The following is a 24,606-nucleotide window of genomic DNA, read 5'->3' on the forward strand; positions in this document are numbered from 1 at the left end:
TAGAGCTAATCAATGAATATAGTAAAGTTGCAGGATATAAAATCAACACACAGAAATCCCTTGCATTCCTATACACTAATAATGAGAAAGTAGGAAAAGAAATTAAGGAAACAATTCCATTCACCATTGCAATGAAAAGAATAAAATACTTAGGAATATATCTACCTAAAGAAACTAAAGACCTATATATAGAAAACTATAAAACACTGATGAAAGAAATCAAAGAGGACACTAATAGATGGAGAAATATACCATGTTCATGGATCGGAAGAATCAATATAGTGAAAATGAGTATACTACCCAAAGCAATTTACAAATTCAATGCAATCCCTATCAAGCTACCAGCCATATTTTTCACAGAACTAGAACAAATAATTTCAAGATTTGTATGGAAATACAAAAAACCTCGAATACCCAAAGCAATCTTGAGAAAGAAGAATGGAACTGGAGGAATCAACTTGCCTGACTTCAGGCTCTACTACAAAGCCACAGTCATCAAAACAGTATGGTACTGGCACAAAGACAGACATATAGATCAATGGAACAAAATAGAAAGCCCAGAGATAAATCCACACACATATGGACACGTTATCTTTGACAAAGGGGGCAAGAATATACAATGGAGTAAAGACAATCTCTTTAACAAGTGGTGCTGGGAAAACTGGTCAACCACTTGTAAAAGAATGAAACTAGATCACTTTCTAACACCACACACAAAAATAAACTCAAAATGAATTAAAGATCTAAATGTAAGACCAGAAACTATAAAACTCCTAGAGGAGAACATAGGCAAAACACTCTCAGACATAAATCACAGCAGGATCCTCTATGATCCACCTCCCAGAATATTGGAAATAAAAGCAAAAATAAACAAATGGGATCTAATTAAAATTAAAAGCTTCTGCACAACAAAGGAAAATATAAGCAAGGTGAAAAGACAGCCTTCTGAATGGGAGAAAATAATAGCAAATGAAGCAACTGACAGACAACTAATCTCAAAAATATACAAGCAACTTATGCAACTCAATTCCAGAAAAATAAACGACCCAATCAAAAAATGGGCCAAAGAACTAAATAGACATTTCTCCAAAGAAGACATACAGATGGCTAACAAACACATGAAAAGATGCTCAACATCACTCATTATTAGAGAAATGCAAATCAAAACCACAATGAGGTACCACTTCACACCAGTCAGAATGTCTGTGATCCAAAAATCTGCAAGCAATAAATGCTGGAGAGGGTGTGGACAAAAGGGAACCCTCTTACACTGTTGGTGGGAATGCAAACTAGTACAGCCACTATGGAGAACAGTGTGGAGATTCCTTAAAAAATTGCAAATAGAACTACCTTATGACCCAGCAATCCCACTGCTGGGCATACACACCGAGGAAACCAGAATTGAAAGAGACACATGTACCCCAATGTTCATCGCAGCACTGTTTATAATAGCCAGGACATGGAAACAACCTAGTTGTCCATCAGCAGATGAATGGATAAGAAAGCTGTGGTACATATACACAATGGAGTATTACTCAGCCATTAAAAAGAATTCATTTGAATCAGTTCTGATGAGATGGATGAAACTGGAGCCGATTATACAGAGTGAAGTAAGCCAGAAAGAAAAACATTATACAGTATACTAACACATATATATGGAATTTAGAAAGATGGCAATGACGACCCTGTATTCAAGACAGCAAAAAAGACAGAGATGTGTATAACGGACTTTTGGGCTCAGAGGGAGAGAGAGAGGGTGGGATGATTTTGGAGAATGGCATTCTAACATGTATACTATCATGTAAGAATCGAATCGCCAGTCAATGTCTGATGCAGGATACAGCATGCTTGGGGCTGGTGCATGGGGATGACCCAGAGAGATGCTATGGGGAGGGAGGTGGGAGGGGGGTTCATGTTTGGGAACACATGTAAGAATTAAAGATTTTAAAATTAAGGAAAAAAAAAAAGAGAAAAAAATAAAATAAAATTTAATAAAAAATAAAATAAATTAAAAAAAGAAGTTCATGATATCACTGTGTGTCACTGATTCTAAAACATATTTTTCACACAGAAATATTTTAAACTCAGGTTGTATATCACAACTGATAGCATCTTACAACTTAAAATTTATGATGCTTGTACTTTCTTAGAGGTACATCAATTAGATCATGATATTTTCTATAATTTATAATGTCTTGAAATTCATGAAATGTAGTATGTTACTTCTTGGATCAAAGTTCCTGCAGTGGATTGAATAATTGCTTCCAAAATTTCATGTCTATCTGGAACTTTAGACTGTGACCTTATTTGAAAATAGTCTTTGAAGATGCAATTAGTTAAAGATCTCCAGATGAAATCATATTGGATTTAGATTGGGCCATAAATTCAATGACTAATTTCCTTATAAGAATGGGAGAGAACACAGAGAGACAAAGAAGGGCCATGTGGAGAGAGTGGCAGTGATTGCAGTTTTGCTACAACTAACCAAGGAATGCCAAGTGCGGCTAACACCCAGAGGAGGCAAGGAAGGGTTCTCCTCTAGCTGGAGTCTGGTGCTGCCAGCATCCTGGCTTCTGAATTCTGGCTTCCAGCAATGTGAGAGAATCCATTTCCATTGTTTCAGACCACCTAGTTTGTGACCATTTGTTATGACATCTTAGGAAACAAATACAGTGACTTTCACTACTTCAAACTGGTGGCATGTCATAAAACCAGTGTTTGAAAATGTATCACTGTGGGAATAATTATTTTCAAAAGCTAACTTAAAAAAGTTAAAGTGAATTGCTTTTTCCTAGTCTCCCTACATGAATTCTATAGCAAGCTGTTAAAAACTTCATGTCACAATTAGGCATTTAATTTTTTTGGTGTTGTTATTAATGAAATTGGATTGGTCAATAACCGAATTTGTGAAGAAACACTAAATGTTTCCCAAAATATATATTATGTTAGTAAAGCCCATAGATTTCTTGTTATACAAATGAAGCATGCTATCATTATTTTAAAACAAAGTATTTTATTGTTATTGATTTTAAAAGTATAAGTATACTTACGCTTTCTTTGTAAAGGCATGACAGCTAAGTAGCGATAGGTGACATTGAGGGCTCCTGAGAAATTGGACAAATCTTTGAAAGTATGCATGTAGTGTTCTGGACTCAGCTGATGTGTAGATGTTTCCCTTAAAATCTGTTTGTCTCCTTCCTGAATGCCAAGAAGGAGGAAGAGAGAAATAACAGATGGTCATGGATTAAATAAACTTTCTCCTTACACAATAATAATAATAATTATACATATATATATAATCTGATATACAATATTTTGTTGTTGTTGTTCAGTTGCTCACTCGTGTCCAACTCTTTGCAACCCTATGGACTGCAGCACACCAGGCTTCCCTGTCCTTCACCATCTCCCGGAGCTTGCTCAAACTCATGTCCATTGAGTTGGTGTTGTGATGCCATCTACCCATCTCATCCTCTGTCGTCTCCTTCTGCTCCTGCCTTCAATCTTTTCTACAATCAGGGTCTGGAGAAGGAAATGGCAACCCACTCCAGTACTCTTGCCTGGAAAATCCCATAGATGGCAGAGCCTGGTGGGCTGCCGTCTGTGGGGTCACACAGAGTTGGACACAACTGAAGTTATTTAGCAGCAGCAGCAGCAGCAGGGTTTTTTCCAATGAGTTGGCTCTTTGCATCAGGTGGCCAAAGTATTAGAACTTCAGGTGTAGTAGCAGTCCTTCCAATGAATATACAAGGTTGGTTCCCTTTATGTTTGATCTCCTCGCAGTCCAAGGGACTCTCAAGAGTCTTTAATATGGATATTATATAAATATCAGTTACTGGCATTAGAAGCTGTAAATAATTATTTTTCACCCGAATTCTAGATTCTGTTCACTATTTTCCACTTTTTATTTTATGCTTACAGTTGCTTTTCTAAAGCATACATTAATAATGGCATTCTTTTGATAAAAAAATTGAAAACTCCCACTGTTTTCATGTTAAAATTAAAATTCTTTACAAGAATCTTCAAACTTGACAGTGATCTTTACAGTTTCATGTAAAGCTAGTTCTCATTAGAGTCCCCATATCTGAATCATATTAAACTATTTACTCTTCTTCAAGTCCTGTCAAATAAAAGACCACACATTATTTCTAAGATTTTGAAATTTTAGGAATGATTAGAAGGATGCAACAGTGAACATAATGATTGGAGTTTGAATAACTTATTAATCAGAAGTGTTAGTCAGTCATTTATGTAGCCACTATAATCGAAGGCTATTGAGAATGGACAGGCATGGTCTTTGTGAAATGATACTATTTTTTACAAATATCTTCAAGATATGTTGACTAAGAGACATTAATACCAAATGTTCAAAGAAATGTCTTTAGACTATGTACAGGTCTTTCCCATGATGTTTGCTTGTTGCTTGTGAGTGTAGAGGGGGAGAGGGAGTGTCCTGATGAAAGTGAAGTTTAGATCTTTTATATTTAAAAATTTTAGTATCAATTTGATAAGGGAATTATGTCATACAATTTTCAGGATGGTTTATATTCAAGAAGATATTCCTATTCAGCTTAAAAATATCCTGCTAACAATTAATTGCTTCCCTTTATCTCCCTTTGATATAAATTCAGTTGTAGATTTTGATTATCTAATCATTTGAACAGCGTCTGTCTACAATGTGGGAGACCTGGGTTCGATCCCTGGGTCAGGAAGATCCGCTGAAGAAGGAAACGGCAATCCACTCCAGTACTATTGCCTGGAAAAATCCCATGGACAGATGAGCCTGATAAGTTACAGTCCATGGGGTCGCAAAGAGTCGGGCACGACTGAGTGACTTCACTTTCACTTTTCACTTTCTATTAGTTATACATTACTAGCAACATGATGACCTGCTTGGCTTTTGTATATGGTTTATTATCACTGGTAGAATATTAGGACAACCTCATTAGATTTTTTTTTTTTCTTTTCTGGCAAAGTATCTGTTGTGCTGTGTGAGTTCTGTGGATATTTTGACTACTGAGTATAGGATTGGCAGGTCAGGTATGAGCAATGCCATTAAGACAACAGGGCAAGTAAATGTATTAAATGAATTTGGTCCTCATACTATCTGACTGTGGTCAATGAAACTTTAATCAATTAAACATTATCCTAAAATATTAGAAAGGATTCAAATATGAATTTTACTTTAGTTGGAACATTTACTGCTTTATTTTAAATTCAAATATCAATGGAAAAGATGACTAACTCAAAGTTTTCAACCTATGGCCAGGCTGAAATTGTCTTAGAATAAAAGTTGAAACAGTGAACATTGACTGGCAAGAACTTTTAATCTGGTCCTTGATAAATGAATATGCATTCTGTATATCCTTTCTGTATATTGAATTATGTTTATGAGCTTATATTTGCTTTTTAATAGTGTATTTCTATATTTTATATTGCCTTGATAATTTGGACAAAGAAAATACTTTATCATGATTTATAATGTGTTTGCCATCTATAAGTTACAGAATTTTAAAATAAATGACATTAAACTTGGGAGGCTAGTTGTATAAATGTACTAATATCCATTGAATTCTGATTATTTTAAATTAATTGGACATAAATATTTTCATCTTTGTATTTCTGAAAACCTAAAAAAAATCACGCAAGTTTTAAAATGAGCAAATTTAGGATTTTCAAAAGGTAACTGGAGACTCAATTTTGCATTATCTACTTTAATAGTAAATATTATGTCCATATTTAATAGGATCTAGAAAATACATTTATAAAAATCAGGCAGTAGTCACAATACTGAATTCATTTTACCACTCTGTTCTTATTTGATGTCACATTCTAAAGGAAGTGCAGGATATTGAATATCTCTTTAAGAATTCTATCTTGAACACGTAAAAATCCAGACCTTTTCTGTGATAAGATAGGGTACATTCATCCTGATTGAAGGACATAACAGAATATAAGATGAAATGAGACATATGAAAGCACTTTATTAAATTCTCAAGAACAAGTCTTTACACTTTTCAGCATAAATAAATAATACAACTTTCACCTGAGTCAGCCTTGTTGGCTGCTTTCCAGAAGCATCTACCTGAACAGCCAGGCTCTCCCTGGATACCTTCTTTCTACAGCTACTATGCTGTAGTGTGTTTTCAGTAATAAGACAAAGCTTTATGACAATCATTTTCTGGATGGGAATGAAATTCAATGGACTAGCTACAGGCTAAATATATACCCTAGTGGCTACTTTGAAGATGCTCACAGCTGAGAGGCTAAGTTGATTGGGCATGCAGTGTCTCTTCTACTTAGTTTGCCCTGTAATACAATTTGTCTATTATACTGAACTTGGCTTTCTTTCCTACTGAAAGGCACATATGCCTCTATCATATACACATTACACTAAGCTGTTATACGCTCAGGATTTGGGGCCATTGATGGATTTTCTAGCAAGAAGAGTAGAATACATGTGCTAAATAACCCTAGAGGCCTTATTACTGCAATTGTTTATCTGAGTTCTCTGAATTATAACTATAATTTCCTCCTGATTAAAAAAAAAAAACCAGTGGACTTCCCCGGTGGTCCAGTGGTTAGGACTGTGCTCCCAATGTAGGGGGCTGGGGTTCAATCCTGTATCAGGGAACTAGGTTCCTCATGCCACAACTAAGAGGCCAGTTTTCTATGGATATTAACACATTGCTTAAAATTCTTCAAGCCAGGCTTCAGTAATATGTGAACCATGAACTTTGAGATGCTCAACCTGGTTTTAGAAAAGGCAGAGGAACCAGAGATCAAGTTGCCAACATCCACTGGATCATTGAAAAAGCAAGAGAGTTCCAGAAAAACATCTATTTCTGCCTTATTGACTATGCCAAAGCCTTTGACTGTGGGGATCACAAAAAACTGGAAAATTCTGAAAGAGATGGGAATACCAGACCACCTGACCTGCCTCTTGAGAAATCTGTATGCAGGTCAGGAAGCAACAGTTAGAACTGGACATGGAACAACAGACTGGTTCCAAATAGGAAAAGGAGTACATCAAGGCTGTATATTGTCACCCTGCTTATTTAACTTATATGCAGCTTACATCATGAGAAACGCTGGGCTGGAAGAAGCACAACTGGAATCAAGATTACCGGGAGAAATATCAGTAACCTCAGATATGCAGATGACACCATCCTTATGGCAGAAAGTGAAGAAGAACTAAAGAGCCTCTTGATGAAAGTGAAAGAGGAGAGTGAAAAAGTTGGCTTAAAGCTCAACATTCAGAAAATGAAGATCATGGCATCTGGTCCTATCACTTCATGGCAAATAGATGGGGAAACAGTGGAAACAGTGTCAGACTTTATTTTGGGGGGCTCTAAAATCACTGCAGATAGTGATTGCAGCCATGAAATTAAAAGACGCTTACTCCTTGGAAGGAAAGTTATGACCAACCCAAATAGCATATTCAAAAGCAGAGACATTACTTTGCCAACAAAGGTCCGTCTAGTCAAGGCTATGGTTTTTCCAGTGGTCATGTATGGATGTGAGAGTTGGACTATAAAGAAAGCTGAGCGCTGAAGAATTGATGTTTTTGAACTGTGGTGTTGCAGAAGACTCTTGAGAGTCCCTTGGACTGCAAGGAGATACAACCAGTCCATTCTGAAGGAGATCAGCCCTGGGATTTCTTTGGAGGGAATGATGTTGAAGCTGAAACTCCAGTACTTTGGACACCTCATGCAAAGAGCGGACTCATCTGAAAAGACCCTTATGCTGGGAAAGATTGAGGGCAGGAGGAGAAGGGGACAACAGAGTATGAGATGGTTGGATCGCATCACCAACTTGATGGACATGGGTTTGGCTAGACTCTGGGAGTTGGTGATGGACCGGGAGGCCTCGCGTCCTGCTGTTCATGGGGTGGCAAAGAGCCGGACACAACTGAGCAACTGAATTGAACTGCACTAAACACATTGTAGAAGAACAATTTTAATGTAATTGTACATGAATACAATGAATATTTAAAAGTTTATACATATTAAGCCTTGGGATAAAATTTGGTCCAAAATGTAATTTAGGTAGAAAACATCCTCTAGTAAAGAGTGAATACTTAATAAAAATATTGTCACTAAATTTTCAAAATGGGGGCATGCTTATACTTAACTTCCATTTTAATTTACTTTTTCTAACAGAAAGTAAATATTTAAAAATGAATTCAGTTTTTTAAGCTAAGAAGCAATCTCTTCTCTGTATCAGGGATGATTTGTAAATCTGATTAGATATATATGGACTTCCCTGGTGGTATATGGCTAATGTAGCCAAATTTCATTGAGAAAGTACTCTTTAGTAAGAGCTACTTCATTAAATCACACTTTTAAATAACGCGGGTAGGACTGATGTTTAGACAGAAATGTATAAATAGAGCAATAGAATTTTATCTTATGGGTATGTACTCTATTATTTCTTATATATTTTATGGTGAATTGAAGTGGTTTTCTTCCAAAAGACATAAAGATGTTTGCTGCATATAATATTTTGTCTGCTTAAAGTTAAATATTGAAATTGCACTTGAAAGAGTCTTATCATCACTAAATGCAACAAGCATCCTACCAATACCATGTTTTTGATTTACAAGACGTGATTTACTTTCACCAGTACACAGAGATGCAAAAAATAAATGTTTATTACAAAATTAAATCATTAATCAAACCTCCTCTAATTAATTTACAATCTTCAATTCTCTTAATTAAAAAATAGCTGGATCACCTAGGTTTTGCTCTATTGTCCTTAAATTTCATAAACCTAATAGTCAGGCTAAAAAAATCTAAAATGCATATTACTAGTAAGTCTTTCCAGTTTGCTATGTTTAACTAGATCATGCCTAGTCAAATTCTATTAACTGTGGTACCTTCAGTATGGTGAATTGACTAAGGATGGTAAAATTAGACCTATACTTGAAGGTAAAAGCCCACAATATTAAACCTATAATTGAAGGTAAAAGACATAGGCAGAGTCAAGATCTTGGAATGTGACAGAATTTCACCATCTAAGAACAATGCTAGGGGAGGCAAGATGCTTTACAGAAGACCTCCTAAGAAAATCTGTACCAACTAAGATCATTTTGTTGGCTTGTAGGATATAGAATAGTATCTGGCAAGTAACTGGCAGTTACTAAATCATTTTCAATTAATAAAATAAAACATTTTACTAGGAAATGATCTTTGAAGTTGTTGTCAGAGTCTCTCTAATTAAGCTATTAATTGAAAGTTTTCAGCATGCTTCTATGAAAGAAAGTACTTTCCAGTTCTCTGTATGTTCAAAGGCTTTGGTTTTCTGAAATATGTAAACAAGAATAATTGTACAAGTATTAAAATTTTCTCAGATATCTTAACATCAATTATGATGGAAAAAGTGAATAAGAAATAATGCCCATAATTATTCTCATTAGACATGAATTATGTGACAATCATAACAAAAATAAATAATAGAGACATATTGAGTTCTCACAATCAGTCAGAATGTGTCTTTTTGTATACCTTCATAATTCACTTAAAATTCATTCAGGGAATTTCCCTGGCAGCCCAGTGGTTAAGTCTCTGTGCTTCCATTGTAGAGAGCATGGGTTTGTTCCCTGGTCAGGAACTAAGTATCTATAATTGTGTGGTGTGGCCAAAAAATACAAAACTACTCCCCTAAGAAAAAAACAAAACCTATAAAATTAGGGACTTCCATGGTGTCCCAATGCATATCATTAGTAAGTTTCTTCAGAGGTTAAAATTCCACACTTCCATTGCAGGGGGCATGGGTTTGATCCCTGGTTGGGGGCTTCTCAGGTGGCTCTAGGGGTAAAGAACCTGCTTGACAATTCAGGAGACGCAAGAGATAAGGATTTGATCCCTGGGTCAGGAAGATCTCTTGGAGGAGGGCATGGAAACCCACTCCAGTATTCTTGCCTGGAGAATCCCATGGCCAGAGGAGCCTGGATACTCCTTAGAGTCATAAAGAGTCAGACAAGACTGAAGCAACTTAGCATGCATGCATGTACCGGGGACCAAGATAACTGCACGCTGCCAGACATGGGGAAAAATCTACTAACTTGCTAATTTTACCTTTTTTTAAACTATTGAATAGTTTTCACATTCTTATCTTTAGTTCTTGACATTCTTTATTACTTTTTAGTGACTATAAGGGTAAAACATGGTGGTCATATACAGCTGTTCAAGATCCAAATGAGATGTCACACATTAATAAAGCATTCCTTCTTAACAAAATAACACACTTAGTATCATTAATTAGACAACAGGATTTGAAAAATTTTGATAATATAGAAAAGTAAAGAAAGTAAGGAGTTCAGTTCAGTTCAGTCGCTCAGTCGTGTCCTACTCTTTGTGACCCCATGAATCGCAGCACGCCAGGCCTCCCTGTCCATCACCAACTCCCAGAGTTCACTCAGACTCACGTCCATCGAGCCAGTGATGTCATCCAGCCATCTCATCCTCGGTTGTCCCCTTCTCCTCCTGCCCCCAATCCCTCCCAGCATCAAAGTCTTTTCCAATAAGTCAACTCTTCACATGAGGTGGCCAAAGTACTGGAGCTTCAGCTTTAGCATCATTCCTTCCAAAGAAATCCCAGGGCTGATTTCCTTCAGAATGGACTGGTTGGATCTCCTTGCTGTCCAAGGGACTCTCAGGAGTCTTCTCCAACACCACAGTTCAAAAGCATCAATTCTTTGGCACTCAGCCTTCTTCACAGTCCAATTCTCACATCCATACATGACCACAGGAAAAACCATAGCCTTGACTAGACAGACCTTAGTCAGCAAAGTAATGTCTCTGCTTTTGAATATGCTATCTAGGAGTAATACCTATAAAAATTTGTTTAGTCTATTTACAGGTGACTCTGCCCAGTTCCACTTATAAGTGTATCTTTTTCAATAAATATGTAATATACTACTATGAGCTTCCTCGTGGCTCAGTGCTAAAGGATCTGCCTGTCAATGCAGGAGATACGGGTTCCATCCCTGTGTCAGGAAGATCTGCTGGAGAGGGAACCAAAAACTCATTCCAGTAGTCTTGCCTGGAGAAGCCCATGGACAGAGGAGCCTGGTGGGCTACAGTCTATGAGGTCATAAAGAGTTGAACACAACTGAGGGACTAAGCAGACAAACACACACACAGACATACAGTTAATTCAGATAGAGATGATAGCTAACTTATTTGTAATTAGATGTGCATATTTGAATTAAATATAGCATATAGCATTAAATAAAGCATTGGAATATGAGCCAAAACAATTATACTGTTGACAATGTATAATTGATATAAAAAAGTAGCTAGATAGGAAAGATATATGTTATAATATTGCTCAGACTAAGGCTATTTCAATATCTTGGGACTGAAGTTATGTTACAAGTGGACTGTCTTGTTTGACTTATGCCTTAATTGAACAACAAATAATCAACCTCCGAGACTTACCATAACATAGCTATCTTCAATGTACAAGTTCATAAACAGAAGGAAAATGACAAGAACTCCCAAGAATGAGACAGTAGAACGTTTTCGCAGGCATCGCATTTTATCTAGTATATCAAAAATATGTTTCACTTGGTGAAATTTAAGCATTCTTTCCTGTGGAAAAGAGGCACAGAATTACTAACAATTAATTATGCATGTAAATATTTCTTCACCCAACAGGCCTTTATAAAATTTTAATCTCCAGATATTTGTACCAAAATTGTTTACAGTTTCACAATAAAAGTTGGCATAATTTATCAAAACATTAACATAAAGATAATGCAGTGGTTTATCTTGATGTAGTGTTAGTAAAAGTGAAAAGCACAGTTATTTCTGAACAAATAAATATTGGTAACAATAATGTAAGAAAATAATAGTCCCCACTGCACATGGTGAATGCAGCCATGAAATTAAGAGACACTTCCTCTTTGGAAGAAAAGCTATGACCAACCTAGACAGCATATTATAAAACAGAGATATTACTTTGCCAACAAAGGTCCATCTATTCAAAGCTATGGGTTTTCCATTAGTCATGAATGGATGTGAGAATTGGACTATAAAGAAAGCTGAGCTCCAAAGAATTGATGCTTTTGAACTGTGGTGTTGGAGAAGACTGTTGAGAGTCCCTTGGACTGCAAGGAGATCAAACCGGTCCATCCTAAAGAAAATCAGTCCTGGATAGTCATTGAAAAGACTGATGCTAAAGCTGAAACTCCAATATTTTAGCCACCTGATATGAAGAACTGACTCATTTGAAAAGACCCTGATGCTGGGAAAAATGGAAGGCAGGAGGAGAAGCGGAAAACAGAGGATGAGATGGTTGGATGGCATCACCGACTCCATGGACATGAGTTTGAGCAATCTCCAGGAGATGGTGATGGGCAGGGAAGCCTGGCGTGCTGTAGTCCATGGAGTCACAAAGAGTCAGCCACGACTGAGGGACTGAACTGAACTGATGAGAAAGAATGAAAATAAAAGAAAAGCAAGCATTAAGGTAACATCTACCTCCCCATATTATAATGTAATAAAAATAGAAGACACTAGAAGTTTGGGGCTAGTACTGATCTCAGAGTAGGTCCGCTGAAAAGAAATATAGGGAGAAAATTTGAGTGAGAGAAAGAGAAGTCACAAAGGAAGTTAAAGTTTTGGGTTGAGTCCACACAAAAACTCAGTTATAATTGCTTTGTTAATTTTCCCAGTAATTCTTGCTAAATACGTGTAAATCCTGGAGTGGCATATCAACATTACCTTGCTCAATCTATTGTTTATAATGATTTATGGACTACAAAAAGCCAAAATGGAGTTGGTAGGGTTAGTGGAAACCTAATTATTTTCCATTTCACTCTTCTACATTTTGTGATCCACTACAATTACAAATTCATTTATATTACTGATATTTTAAAAAAATTATGTAGAAAACCTAGAATGATCAAAAGGTTAGTGGAATCATATTTTGTCCATAAGCAACGATTTTTGGAAATTATGCCTTGTTGAGTTACATACTATGTCTTCTTGGGTTCTGCTTTAGGATGAAGTATTTATGGGCATAAAGAACTTCAGGAGGTGAAAAAGGCCTGTACCCCAACCTTTACAACAAATGTCTAGAACATATCCAGCTAACAATGTCTCTTCCATGAATTAATGCAAGAAAGCATTTCTGAATCTTTGAAAATTATAGGAAAGAAGATGAGGAATTGGGAGAAAGGAATGTTAATGAAAGCCCATTTTCTTTGGCCATATTCTTCTTGATAATTATTTTTTCTTGATTTGTAGCTATAAATATATGTGTAGAGATGTACATATTTTTTTTGTATAATGTTTTAAAAAAATTCTTCCCTATCTTGATATCAGATAGACAGTCTAATTTATTTTCTTCTGTGTTTTTTTGCTTGTTTTAATACACAGACTTTTGTTCGTACACCTGGAATTTGTCTTTGTGTCTCTTATGAGGTGAAAGTGAAACAATTTAGCTTTTCCATATGTAGAGCTGTGCACTGTGAACTGCTCACAGTTCACTGGCAATAGTAATAATAGTATTACCACTCTAATTTCAAGGGAGTGGGGAGGTATAATCTCCTGTGTACTGAGAAATAAAGAAAAACTGGATACTGGAAAACAATAATGGATTAATGAAACTATGAGCCATGCTATGTAGTAGGGTCATTCAAGACAGATGGGCCATGGTGGAGAGTTCTGATAAAACATGGTCCACTGGAGAAGGCAAAGGCAAGCTGCTTCAGTATTCTTGCCTTGAGAATCCCATGAGCAGCATGAAAAGGCAAAAATTTAGGACATTGAAGGATGAACTTCCCAGGTCAGTAGGTGGCCAATATGCTACTGGAGAAGAGTGGAGAAGTAACATCACAAAGAATGAAGAGATAGAGCCAAAATGAAAACAACAGCCAATTGTGGATGTGACTGGTGATGGAAGTAAAGTTGGGTGTGGTAAAGCACAATACTGCATAGGAACCTGGAATGTTAGGTCCATGAATCAAGGTAAATTAGAAGTGGTCAAACAGGAGATGGCAAGAGTGAATGTCGACATTTTAAGAATCAGTGAACTAAAATGGACTGGAATGGGTGAATTTAATTCAGACGACCATTATATTTAGAACTGTGGGCAAGAATCTCTTAGAAGAAATGGAGTAGATATGATAGTCAAAAAAAGAAAGAGTTCAAAATGCAGTAATTGGGGGAAATCTCAAAAAGGACAGGATGATCTCTGTTGGTTTCCAAGGCAAAACAATCAGTATCACAGTAATCCAAGTCTATGCCCTGACCAGTAATGCTGAAGAAGCTGAAGCTGAATGGTTCTGTGAAGACCTACAAGACCTTCTAGAACTAACACCCCCAAAAGATGTCCTTTTCATTATAGGAGACTAGAATGCAAAAGTAGGAAGTTAAGAGCTACCTGGAGTACCAGGTAAATGTGGCCTTGGATTACAAAATGAAGCAGAGTAAAGGCTAACAGAAAGGCAATGCCAAAGAATGTTCAAATTACTGCACAACTGCACTCATCTCACATGCTGGTAAAGTAATGCTCAAAATTCTCCAAGCCAGGCTTCAGCAATATGTAAACCGTGAACTTCCAGATGTTCCAGCTGGTTTTAGGAAAGGCAGAGGAACCAGAGATCAAATTGCCAAGATCCTCTGGATCATGGAAAAGCAAAAGAGTTCCAGAAAAACATCTATTTCTGCTTTATTGACTATGCCAAGCTTTGACTGTATGGATCACAGTAAACTGTGGAAAATTCTGAAAGAGATGGGAATACCAGACCACCTGACCTGTCTCTTGAGAAACCTGTATGCAGGTCAGGAAGCAACAGTTAGAACTGGACATGGAACAACAGACTGGTTACAAATAGGAAAAGGAGTACGTCAAGGCTGTATATTGTCGCCTTGCTTATTTAACTTATGTGCTGAGTGGTGGTGGTTTAATTGCTAAGTAGTGTTTGACTCTTGTGATCCCATGGTCTGTAGCCTGCCAGGCTCCTCTGTCCATGGGATTTCTAGCCAAGAATACTGGAGTGGGTTGCCATTTCCTTCTCCAGTGGATCTTCCTGACCCAGGAATCAAACCTGGGTCTCCTGCATTGCAGGCAGATGATTAACCGACTGAGCTTTACATCATGTGAAATGCCAGGCTGGATAAAGTACAAGCTGGAATCAAGATTTCTGGGAGAAATATCAATAACCTCAGATATGCAGATGACACCACCCTTGTGGCAGAAAGTGAAGAACTAAAGAGCCTCTTGATGAAAGTGAAAGAGGAGAGTGAAAAAGCTGGCTGAAAACTCAACATTCAGAAAACTAAGATCATGGCATCTGGTCTCATCACTTCATGGCAAATAGATGGGGAACAACGGAAACAGTGTCAGACTTTATTTTTCGGGGCTCCAAAATCACTGCAGATGGTGATTGCAGGCATGAAATTAAAAGACATGTGCTCCTTGGAAGAAAAGCTATGACCAGACTAGACAGCATTTAAAAAGCAGAGCCATTACTTTGCCGTCAAAAGACCATCTAGTCAAAGCTATGGTTTTTCCAGTAGTCATGTATGGATGTGAGGGTCGGACTATAAAGAAAGCTAAGCACTGAAGAATTGATGCCTTTGAACTGTGGTGTTGGAGATGACTCTTGTGAGTCCCTTGGTTTGCAAGGAGATGAAACCATTCAATCCTAAAGAAAATCATTACTGAATATTCATTGGAAGATCTGATGCTGAAGTTGAAACTGCAATACTTTGGCCACCTGATGTGAAGAATTAACTCACTGGAAAAGACGGTGATTCTGGGAAAGATGGAAGGCAGGAGAGGAGATGACAGAGCATTAAATGTTTGGATGGCATCACCGACTTGATGGACATGAGTTTGAGCAACCTCTGGAAGTTGGTGATGGACAGGGAAGCCTGACGTGCTGCAGTCCACAGGGTCGCAAAGAGTCAGACACAACTGAGTGATTGAACAGAAATGAGACATTAATAAAGTATAAAGTGTTAGTCACCTGGTCATGTCTGGCTCTTGTGATTCCATGGACTGTAGCGTACCAGGCTCCTCTATCCTTAGGATTCTCCAGGCTAGAATACTGGAGTGGGTAGCCATCCCCTTCTCCACCCAGGGATTGAGCCCTGGTCTCCTGCATTGCAGGCAGATTCTTTGCCATCTGGGTCATCAGAGTAGGCCTAATACCAGACCATATATTAAATCATCTCATCTTTTGGTTTGTGATGTCAGTTTTAGAATAGGGTCAGTTTCTAATTTGCATTTATGTGTCAAAAGTGTGTCAACAGACTCACCATTTATCTTTTCCAATAAGAAAATGCATTACATATCACTTTTGAACCAAAACATTAAGTTAAATTCTGTTGTCTCATTCTATAATCTGAAGTGTACTGTAACCTGGTCCTCAATCTACAGATAAAATATTCTGCTTGTAAAAGTTTTTTTTTCTGGATTTGAGTAGGATAAGATGCCCTCTCATGTTCACTGCAGCTGTAACCGGCCTAAGTTGGCCCAGCAAAGATAAGAAGCAAGATTAATGCTATAGACTCTCCATCTGTGGCTCACTTCAAGAGAATGATACTCTGGTAGGGCCCCAGGCCCCAAGGACCTGGAGGGGCTGCCTACAGGGTACAGAGTCTGGATGCAGCTGGGGACTGTTAGCACAAATGCTCGTGAGTCTGGATACTTGAGGCAGAAGTCTCAGGGTCACCTGAGAAGGACTGTTTTGAAGTACGGTCTGGTGAAAGACTTTTCTTTTTATATTCAGTGGCCAATATCAGAACTCCGGTGTTGTTGTTGTTCAGTCGCTAAGTCATGTCCAACTCCTTGCGATCCCACCAACTACAGCATGCCAGGGTCCTCGGTCCTCCACCATCTCCTGGAGTTGGCTAAAATTCATGTCCATTGAGTAAGTGACACTATCTAACTATCTCATCCCCCACTGCTCCCTTTTCTTTTGCCTTCAATCTTTCCTAGCATCAGGGTCTTTTTCAATGTGTTGGCTCTTCCCACCAGGTGGCCAAAGTATTGGAGCTTTAGCATCAATCCTTCCAATGAATATTGAGAGTTGATTTCCTTTAGAATTGACTGGTTTTATCTCCTTGCAGTCCAAGGGATTTCTGAGAATCTTCTCCAGCACCACAATTTGAAAGCATCAATTCTTCAGTGTTCAGCCTTCTTTATGGTCCAACTTTCACATCCATACATGACTACTGGAAAAACTGTATCTTTGACAATACAAATATCTGTTGGCAAAGTAATATCTCTGCTTTTTAATACACTGTCTAGGTTTGTCATAGTTTTCCTTCCAAGGAGCAAGTGTCTTTTAATTTCACGGCTGCAACACAGAACTCTGGTGCTGCCATCTATATTTTAGGATGTGCCTGATTCAGGTCCAGGAGAGGATGCTCCAAGAACACTGAGGGTGTACAACCATGAGTGTTTGGGTTGAAGGAAGAGGTGGAATTGAGGTGTTTCAGGACCCATCCTGAGGGATACCATGGGTTAGGATAAAGTTTATGTTACGCGTTCTGGTTCCAGAGAGGGCTGAAATATGGACTCAGATCTGTTAACATGAATATAAAGGCATTGTAGGACTTTCTTGGTGGTCCAGTGGTTGAAACTCCATGCTCCCAATACAGAAGGCGTGGGTTCGATCCCTTGCCAGGGAACTAGATTCCACATGCCTCAACTAAGACCTGGCCTATTTAAATAAAAAATAAAAGTATTGTGGATGGATGATCCAGGACCCTTGGTTGGTTGAGAGACTGGGTTAAAGTTGTATATTCTGAACCTGGGGATGTCTTGACAACATTGAGAGAGAAGATTCTTGCAGAAAAGGTGTTTGGGAGGGATTTTCAGCCTCAGAGTCTAGTTCTGTGAAGAACAGAAGTAGTCGCTGAATGCAGCCTTGAGTGTTGGTTAGGAGCAAGGCTTTCAGAACCCATCAACTATGTAGCAGTCCTGAGTCCTCAAGCCAAGGCACCAGGAAACTCGGCCTGGGAGCCTGTGCCTGAACTTCTATCCTGGCCCACAGCTATCCGCCCTGGTGCACGTCTTCCCCTCCAACCAGGTTCATCTCACCAGAGGCTCTCAACATCAGTGTCAGAGCTTTTAGAACCACACCTCCACGTTGCCCATGGATTTTTCTCATGCTTTGTCATCAGCATACACGTGGAGGTGTTTTCATCACAAATTTGAATGAAAACCAACAAGTGAAAGTAGAGAAGATCTTTCAATATTTGTAGTGTTAATAGATTGAAGCCATTCACAATGTAGCCTTAAATGCATATTTGATGGTATACAAAGGAACTTATGAGCAAGGTTAAGTAATGAAATGGATTATAACAACACAGAAAGCTTTTTATCTGAATTTGAAATGACAAAGAATTAGAATCTAATTACACACAAGTGACACAATATTTCTAAATGTCAATTTGGGAAGACGACAATAGCATAAAATACATTTATTCCCCTTAACTCAGCAATTATACTTCTAAAAATCTTTTCAAAGATAAAACAATTGTATTTGTGAGCCAAAGTCTTATCATGGTATAGCAAAGCAGGGATGTCTGTAAAACAAATTGGAAACAATCTATAAGATGTTAACAGTCATTATCTCAATGTAGCAGAATGATCAGGAATTTTTAATCTTCTTTTTACTTTTCTGAACTTTCCATGTTTTTAAAAGCATATATATCATCATATTTTTAAATGTTACTTTTAATTTTCAAAATTCTCTATTGTCTGTCAGAAAATAAAGGACATTTTATTTCCTGGACACAGAAGCATAAACAGCAAACTTTTTTTCAAGAAAATAAGATTAAAAATACATAATACTTTATAATTTTGTTTCTGAAAGTTGAATGTTTTAAGTTTAATATAAATGCTAAGTCAAGAAGAATTCCATCCTAATTTTACTCTTTTGAGATAAAGAGAAAATGCAAATGATGTGACACAAATTGCATTTGCAAAGTTCAAATGTAGATAATTATAAATAAAATAATATGCATATCTACTAATATTTATTAAATATTCGTAAGTGCTGGGTGATATACTTTGCATAGGTAGCTCACTGAATCTTCATACCAATGCTAAAACTTTAATACTACTATTAGACCAATTTTATAATTTAAGAAAAACAAAGCTTTCTTGAGGTGTCTCCATAAGCTATGACGCCAACTTTCAAATCTTAGAATTATCAGAGTCTGCTTTATTAACTACTATTGCTATACAGTTTATTAATTAGGCTTCTTATGATATTTTAAATACATTTCTACCAATAGACACAATAACTTGTGACATTTATCTGTTGCACAAAATAAAAATAATATAATAAATATAAATATAATTTTCTTGGCAGAAAGAAAAATTTTGATTAAACTTATTTAACTTAAAATACACATAGATATATAATATGATACTGCTGCTGCTGCTAAGTCACTCTAGTCAGGTCCGACTCTTTGTGTCCCTATGGCTTGTAGCCTGTCAGGCTTCTCTGTCCATTGGATTCTCCAGGCAAGAGTACTGGAGTGGGTTGTCATGCCCTCTTCCAGGGGATCTTCCCAACCCAGGGATCTGTTAGGGACCAAACGACAGTCTCTAGGACCTGAGTCATGTTTACCAGAAAGAGACAGGATATGTGCTCATCCTGCCTGGCCAATCATGTAACGCCAGCTACTCCTGTAATTGAGACAAAGAACTGCCTGTATATAAGCCGCCATACTCCTTTGTTCGGGGCTCTTGTCAGATTCCCTTGTGTGGGATGAGACTTGGGCCCTAGCGCGCTAGGAATAAACAAACTCCCTTCTTGCGTTTGCAATACTGTGGTGGACTTGCTCTCTCGGTCGGTTCAGAGATACGGGCTCCGAGCATAACATCTGGGGGCTCGTCCGGGATCTCCGTCCCGCCGGGGAGGACAACTCTCCTGGTAGAAGGGAGTAACCTCGTTAGGAGATAAGGGCTCTGAGCACCGGTGCTAACGCTGCAGAAGCCCAGATTAAGTCCAAGGCCCGGTATCATACTGGGGAGGCATCTGGCTCTGGTTACTGGATTAAGTCAGCGTAAGGCCGGGGCCTGGTTTCGTGCTGGGGAGGCAGCTGGCTCTGGTTACTGGATTAAGTCAGCGTAAGGCCGGGGCCTGGCTTCGTGCTGGGGAGGCAGCTGGCTCTGGTTACTGGATTAAGTCCAGCATAAGGCCGGGGCCCAGTTTCGTGCTGGGGAGGCATCTGGGTGTAAAGTGCAGAGGTAAGCCCAGCGTAAGGCCAGGGCCCAGTTTCGTGCTGGGGAGGCGGCTGGCTCTGGTTACTGGATTAAGCCCAGCGTAAGGCCAGGGCCCAGTTTCGTGCTGGGGAGGCGGCTGGCTCTGGTTACTGGATTAAGTCCAGCGTAAGGCTGGGGCCCGGTTTTGTGCTGGGGAGGTGGCTGGCTCTGTGAACATCCTGCAAGTAAGACTGAGTGCATTGTCGGTGGCCACCTTGCGTTTGTTATCTGTTTGTCTATTCGTGGTGTCTGCGTTGCTCTTTGTGTGCTCTGTTGGCTCCCAGTGTACTTTTCTGTGATCATGGGACAAACAACTTCTACTCCTTTATCTCTTATGATTAACCACTTCTCTGATTTCAAGTCTAGAGCACAGAATCTATCATTGCTGGTGAAAAAAAAAGCAAGTTAGTAACTTTTTGTTCTGCCGAGTGGCCTGCTTTTGATGTCAGCTGGCCACAAGAAGGCACCTTCAGCCTGCCTACTATTCAAGTGGTCAGAGAGAAGGTGCTCACCCCCTACCCTTCAGGACACCCAGCCAGACCAAACTCCATACATTTTGGTCTGACAGAACCTGGTGGAAAACCCCCTGGCCTGGCTAAAACCTTTTGTTTTTCAGTCCCTCACTTCCCTTCCCTCTTCCCCTCCCTTGCTTCCACAGGTTCCACAGGTTTCATCAAGAGAAGCCAAAAAGAGAACCAAGCCTTCAGCTCCTCCCAGAAAAAGGGGCCCCGCCTAGGGAACTCGGAGAAAAGGCAAAAAAAAAAAAAAAAAAAAAAAAAAAAAAATGGCCGGCGTAGCAGAAGAAGACCCGGAGGTTCCTTCCTCCACCATTCATGTGTTTCCGGTCCGGGCAGGACCAGCCAGAGAGGGTGGAGAACGGACATATCAGTATTGGCCCTTCTCCACTAGTGATTTGTACAATTAAAAAACCCAGACTCCCTCCTTCTCTGAAAAACCACAGGGTCTTATTGATCTTTTTTAGAGTCTATCCTGTTTACTCACAATCCCACTTGGTATGATTGTCAGCAACTGTTACAGGTACTTTTTACTACAGAAGAGCACGAACGGATCCCTGTCAGAAGCCCTGAAAAATGTGCCAGGGGTAGATGGGAGGCCCACAATACAGCCTAACCTCATTGAGGAGGGGTTCCCCTTGGTGCGACCCAACTGGGACTTCAAACGCGCTAAAGGTAAGGAGCCTCTCCGAGTGTACCGTCAGACTCTCATGGCTGGCCTTAGAGAGGCCACCAAAAAGCCAACTAATTTGGCCAAAATAAATCCAGTGAGACAACAGCCAAATGAGAGCCCAGCAGCCTTCCTGGAAAGGATAATGGAAGCTTTTAGACAGTATACCCCTATGGACCCACAGGCAGATGAGTCACGAGTGGCAGTTATGTTAGCATTTGTAAATCAAGCAGCCCCCCATATTAAAAAAAAGTTACAAAAGATAGAGAGGTTAAATGAACAATCCTTGCAAGATCTAGTGAGGGCAGCCGAGAGTTTTTAATCATAGAGAGACCCCAGAAGAGAGAGAGGACCACATTAAAAGAAAAAAAAAGAAAATTTAGAGCTGAAGAAAACCGTAAAAATCAAAAAGAGCTGGCCCAGATATTTTTTGCTGGGGTTAAAAACAAAAACAGGTTCCAAAAAGGGAAAAAATTGGACTCAAATACTGAAGAAAAAATGACAAGGCGTAAGCTTGAGAAAAACCAATGTGCATTTTGTAAAGAGTTTGGACATTGGAAAGATAAATGCCCCAAGAAAAATCTAAAAAAGGGGCCCAAGAACCCCAAGAACAAGACTCCCTCTCCAGACAGTCATATCCTCTATGCGGGTGAGGATAGCGACTGGGGGGGTCAGGGCTCAAAGCCCCTCCCCGAGTCCTGGGTAACTATAAATGTGGAGGGGAAACCGGTTGGCTTCATGGTGGACACGGGAGCCCAATACTCAGTCTTAAACCAAAAAGATGGACCCATGTCTAAAAAAAGTAGCTGGGTGCAGGGAGCAACTGGGACTAAATGATATGGATGGACTACAAAATGGCATGTGAACTTGGGGGCCCACCAGGTAACCCATTCTTTTCTGGTGATATCTGAGTGTCCAGCACCCTTGTTTGGAAGAGATTTACTGTCTAAAGTAAATGCCCAAATTCATTTCGACCACGGACAAGTGTCAGTTTTAGATGGGACCGGGCATCCTCTTCAGGTCCTGTGTCTGGCATTAAAAGATGAATACAGACTCTACTTGCCAGAGGCCCCAGCGACAATAAGCCCCGAAGTACAACCATGGGTTCAAAGATACCCTCAGGCCTGGGCTGAAACAGCAGAAATGGGACTGGCCAAACAGAGGCCCCCTATCATTGTGGAACTAAAAGCCAGTGCTTCCCCGGTGAGGGTACGACAGTATCCCATGAGTCAGGAGGCTCGACAAGGAATTACTCCTCATATACAATGCCTCATAGATGCTGGGGTCCTGAAAAGGTGCCGGTCCCCATGGAACACTCCCCTGTTGCCTGTGAAAAAGCCTGGGGGAACTGATTTTAGACCGGTTCAAGATCTACGAAAAGTCAACAAACGGGTAAATGATATTCATCCTATGGTTCCTAACCCTTATACATTGCTAAGCAACTTGCCTCCAAACTACATTTGGTACACTGTTTTAGATTTAAAAGATGCCTTTTTCAGTTTGCCTCTTGCCCCCGCAAGCCAAGAGATCTTTGCCTTCGAATGGCAGGAAGACGATAGTCAGACCCCTGTGCAGCTGACATGGACTCGCTTACCACAGGGTTTCAAAAACTCGCCCACGTTATTTAATGAGGCCCTGGACGAAGACCTCCGTGAGTATCGGGTTGAACACCCTACCATTGTTTTATTACAATATGTTGATGACATTATGCTGGCAGCGGCTACAGAGAAAGAGTGCCAAGAGGCAACAGGTGACCTTCTCCAAACCTTGGGGACTTTAGGTTACAGAGCCAGTGCCAAAAAGGCTCAGATTGCCAAGCAAGAGGTTACATACCTCGGTTATAAGATAAAACAGGGCCAGAGGTGGCTAACACAAGCTATAAAAAAACCATCCTCCAGATCCCTGAGCCGGCTAACCCTAGACAAGAGAGAGAATTTCTGGGAACTGTGGGATATTGCCGGTTATGGATCTTGGGGTTTGCAGAAAAGGCCAGGCCCCTATATGAAGGGACCAAAGAAAACAAGGACTGGAAATGGACTGAGCCAATAAAAGAGGCCTTCCAAGAGCTCAGGCGAGCCTTGCTAGAAGCTCCTGCCCTTTCCCTCCCTGATCCATCTAAGCCTTTCCAATTATTTGTAGATAAAAAGCAGGGGATAAAAAAAAGGGGTACTAACACAGAGATGGGGACCATGGAAGCGACCTGTAGCTTACCTTTCCAAGAGACTGGACCCAGTGGCAGCCGGATGGCCACCTTGCCTCCGTATCATCGCGGCCACTGCACTCTTAGTCCATGATGCTGATAAACTGACTTATGGACAGAGACTCTTGGTCTACACTCCTCATGCCATAGAGAGAGTTTTAAAGCAACCCCCAGATAAATGGATTTCTAATGCCCGCTTGACGCACTACCAGGCCTTGCTACTTGACACCCCACTGATTCATTTCCAAATGCCCTGCACTCTAAATCCGGCCACTCTTTTGCCCAATCCAGAAAAAAAATAGCCCCCTCCATGATTGTGATGAGATACTGGCCAGGGTAACAGCAATGCGAAAAGACTTAACCGATACTCCACTGGATAACAGTGAGCTAAAATGGTTCACAGACGGCAGCAGTTATATAAAAGATGGACAGAGACGGCTGGGAGCCGCAGTAGTAGATGACTCTGGACAGACGATATGGGCAGAGGCCCTTCCCCCGGATACCTCAGCACAAAAGGCAGAGTTAATTGCCCTGATTCAAGCATTAGAGAGAGCCAAAGAAAAAAAATAACTATTTTCACTGACAGTCGCTATGCTTTTGGCATGGTACACATCCAGGGCCCAATATATCCGAAACGGGGGTTTTTGACAGCTGAAAAAAAAAAAAAATTAAAAACTTGCCTAAAATCCGTAGACTTTTAGAGGCTGTACAGATGCCTCAGGCTGTGTCAATAGTACACGTACCTGGACATCAGAAGGGTGACAGCCCCACGGCATGAGGGAATCATGCCGCAGACCTGGCAGCTCGAAAAGTAGCTGATGAAGATTTCATCACCCCTGTGTTGGCGATCAGACTTCCACCTCCAGGTATGGGAACTCTGCCCCCAACCCCTGAGTATTCATCCACAGACTTTGCTTGGATCCAAAAACACACCAACCTTCAGAAAGATAAAGATGGATGGTACCGAGACTCAGACGGCT

The 24,606-nt window shown here is 39.6% G+C and overlaps 1 protein-coding gene across 1 annotated transcript in view; it reads right to left on the reverse strand.

Annotated features, from left to right (window-relative positions):
• Positions 1 to 24,606, reverse strand: part of MGAT4C (MGAT4 family member C) — a 70,122-nt gene that overhangs the window by 3,363 nt on the left and 42,153 nt on the right. The window contains exons 2-3 of the mRNA XM_005679782.3: positions 11,442 to 11,594; positions 3,051 to 3,198 (exon numbers count right to left, since the gene is read on the reverse strand). Coding sequence (XP_005679839.1) covers positions 3,051 to 3,198; positions 11,442 to 11,588 — 295 coding nt within the window. The 5' untranslated portion in view covers positions 11,589 to 11,594. The remainder of the gene's footprint in view (positions 1 to 3,050; positions 3,199 to 11,441; positions 11,595 to 24,606) is intronic.

This window comes from Capra hircus, chromosome 5, assembly GCF_001704415.2.
Source record: "Capra hircus breed San Clemente chromosome 5, ASM170441v1, whole genome shotgun sequence".
Taxonomy (NCBI): Eukaryota; Metazoa; Chordata; class Mammalia; order Artiodactyla; family Bovidae; genus Capra; species Capra hircus.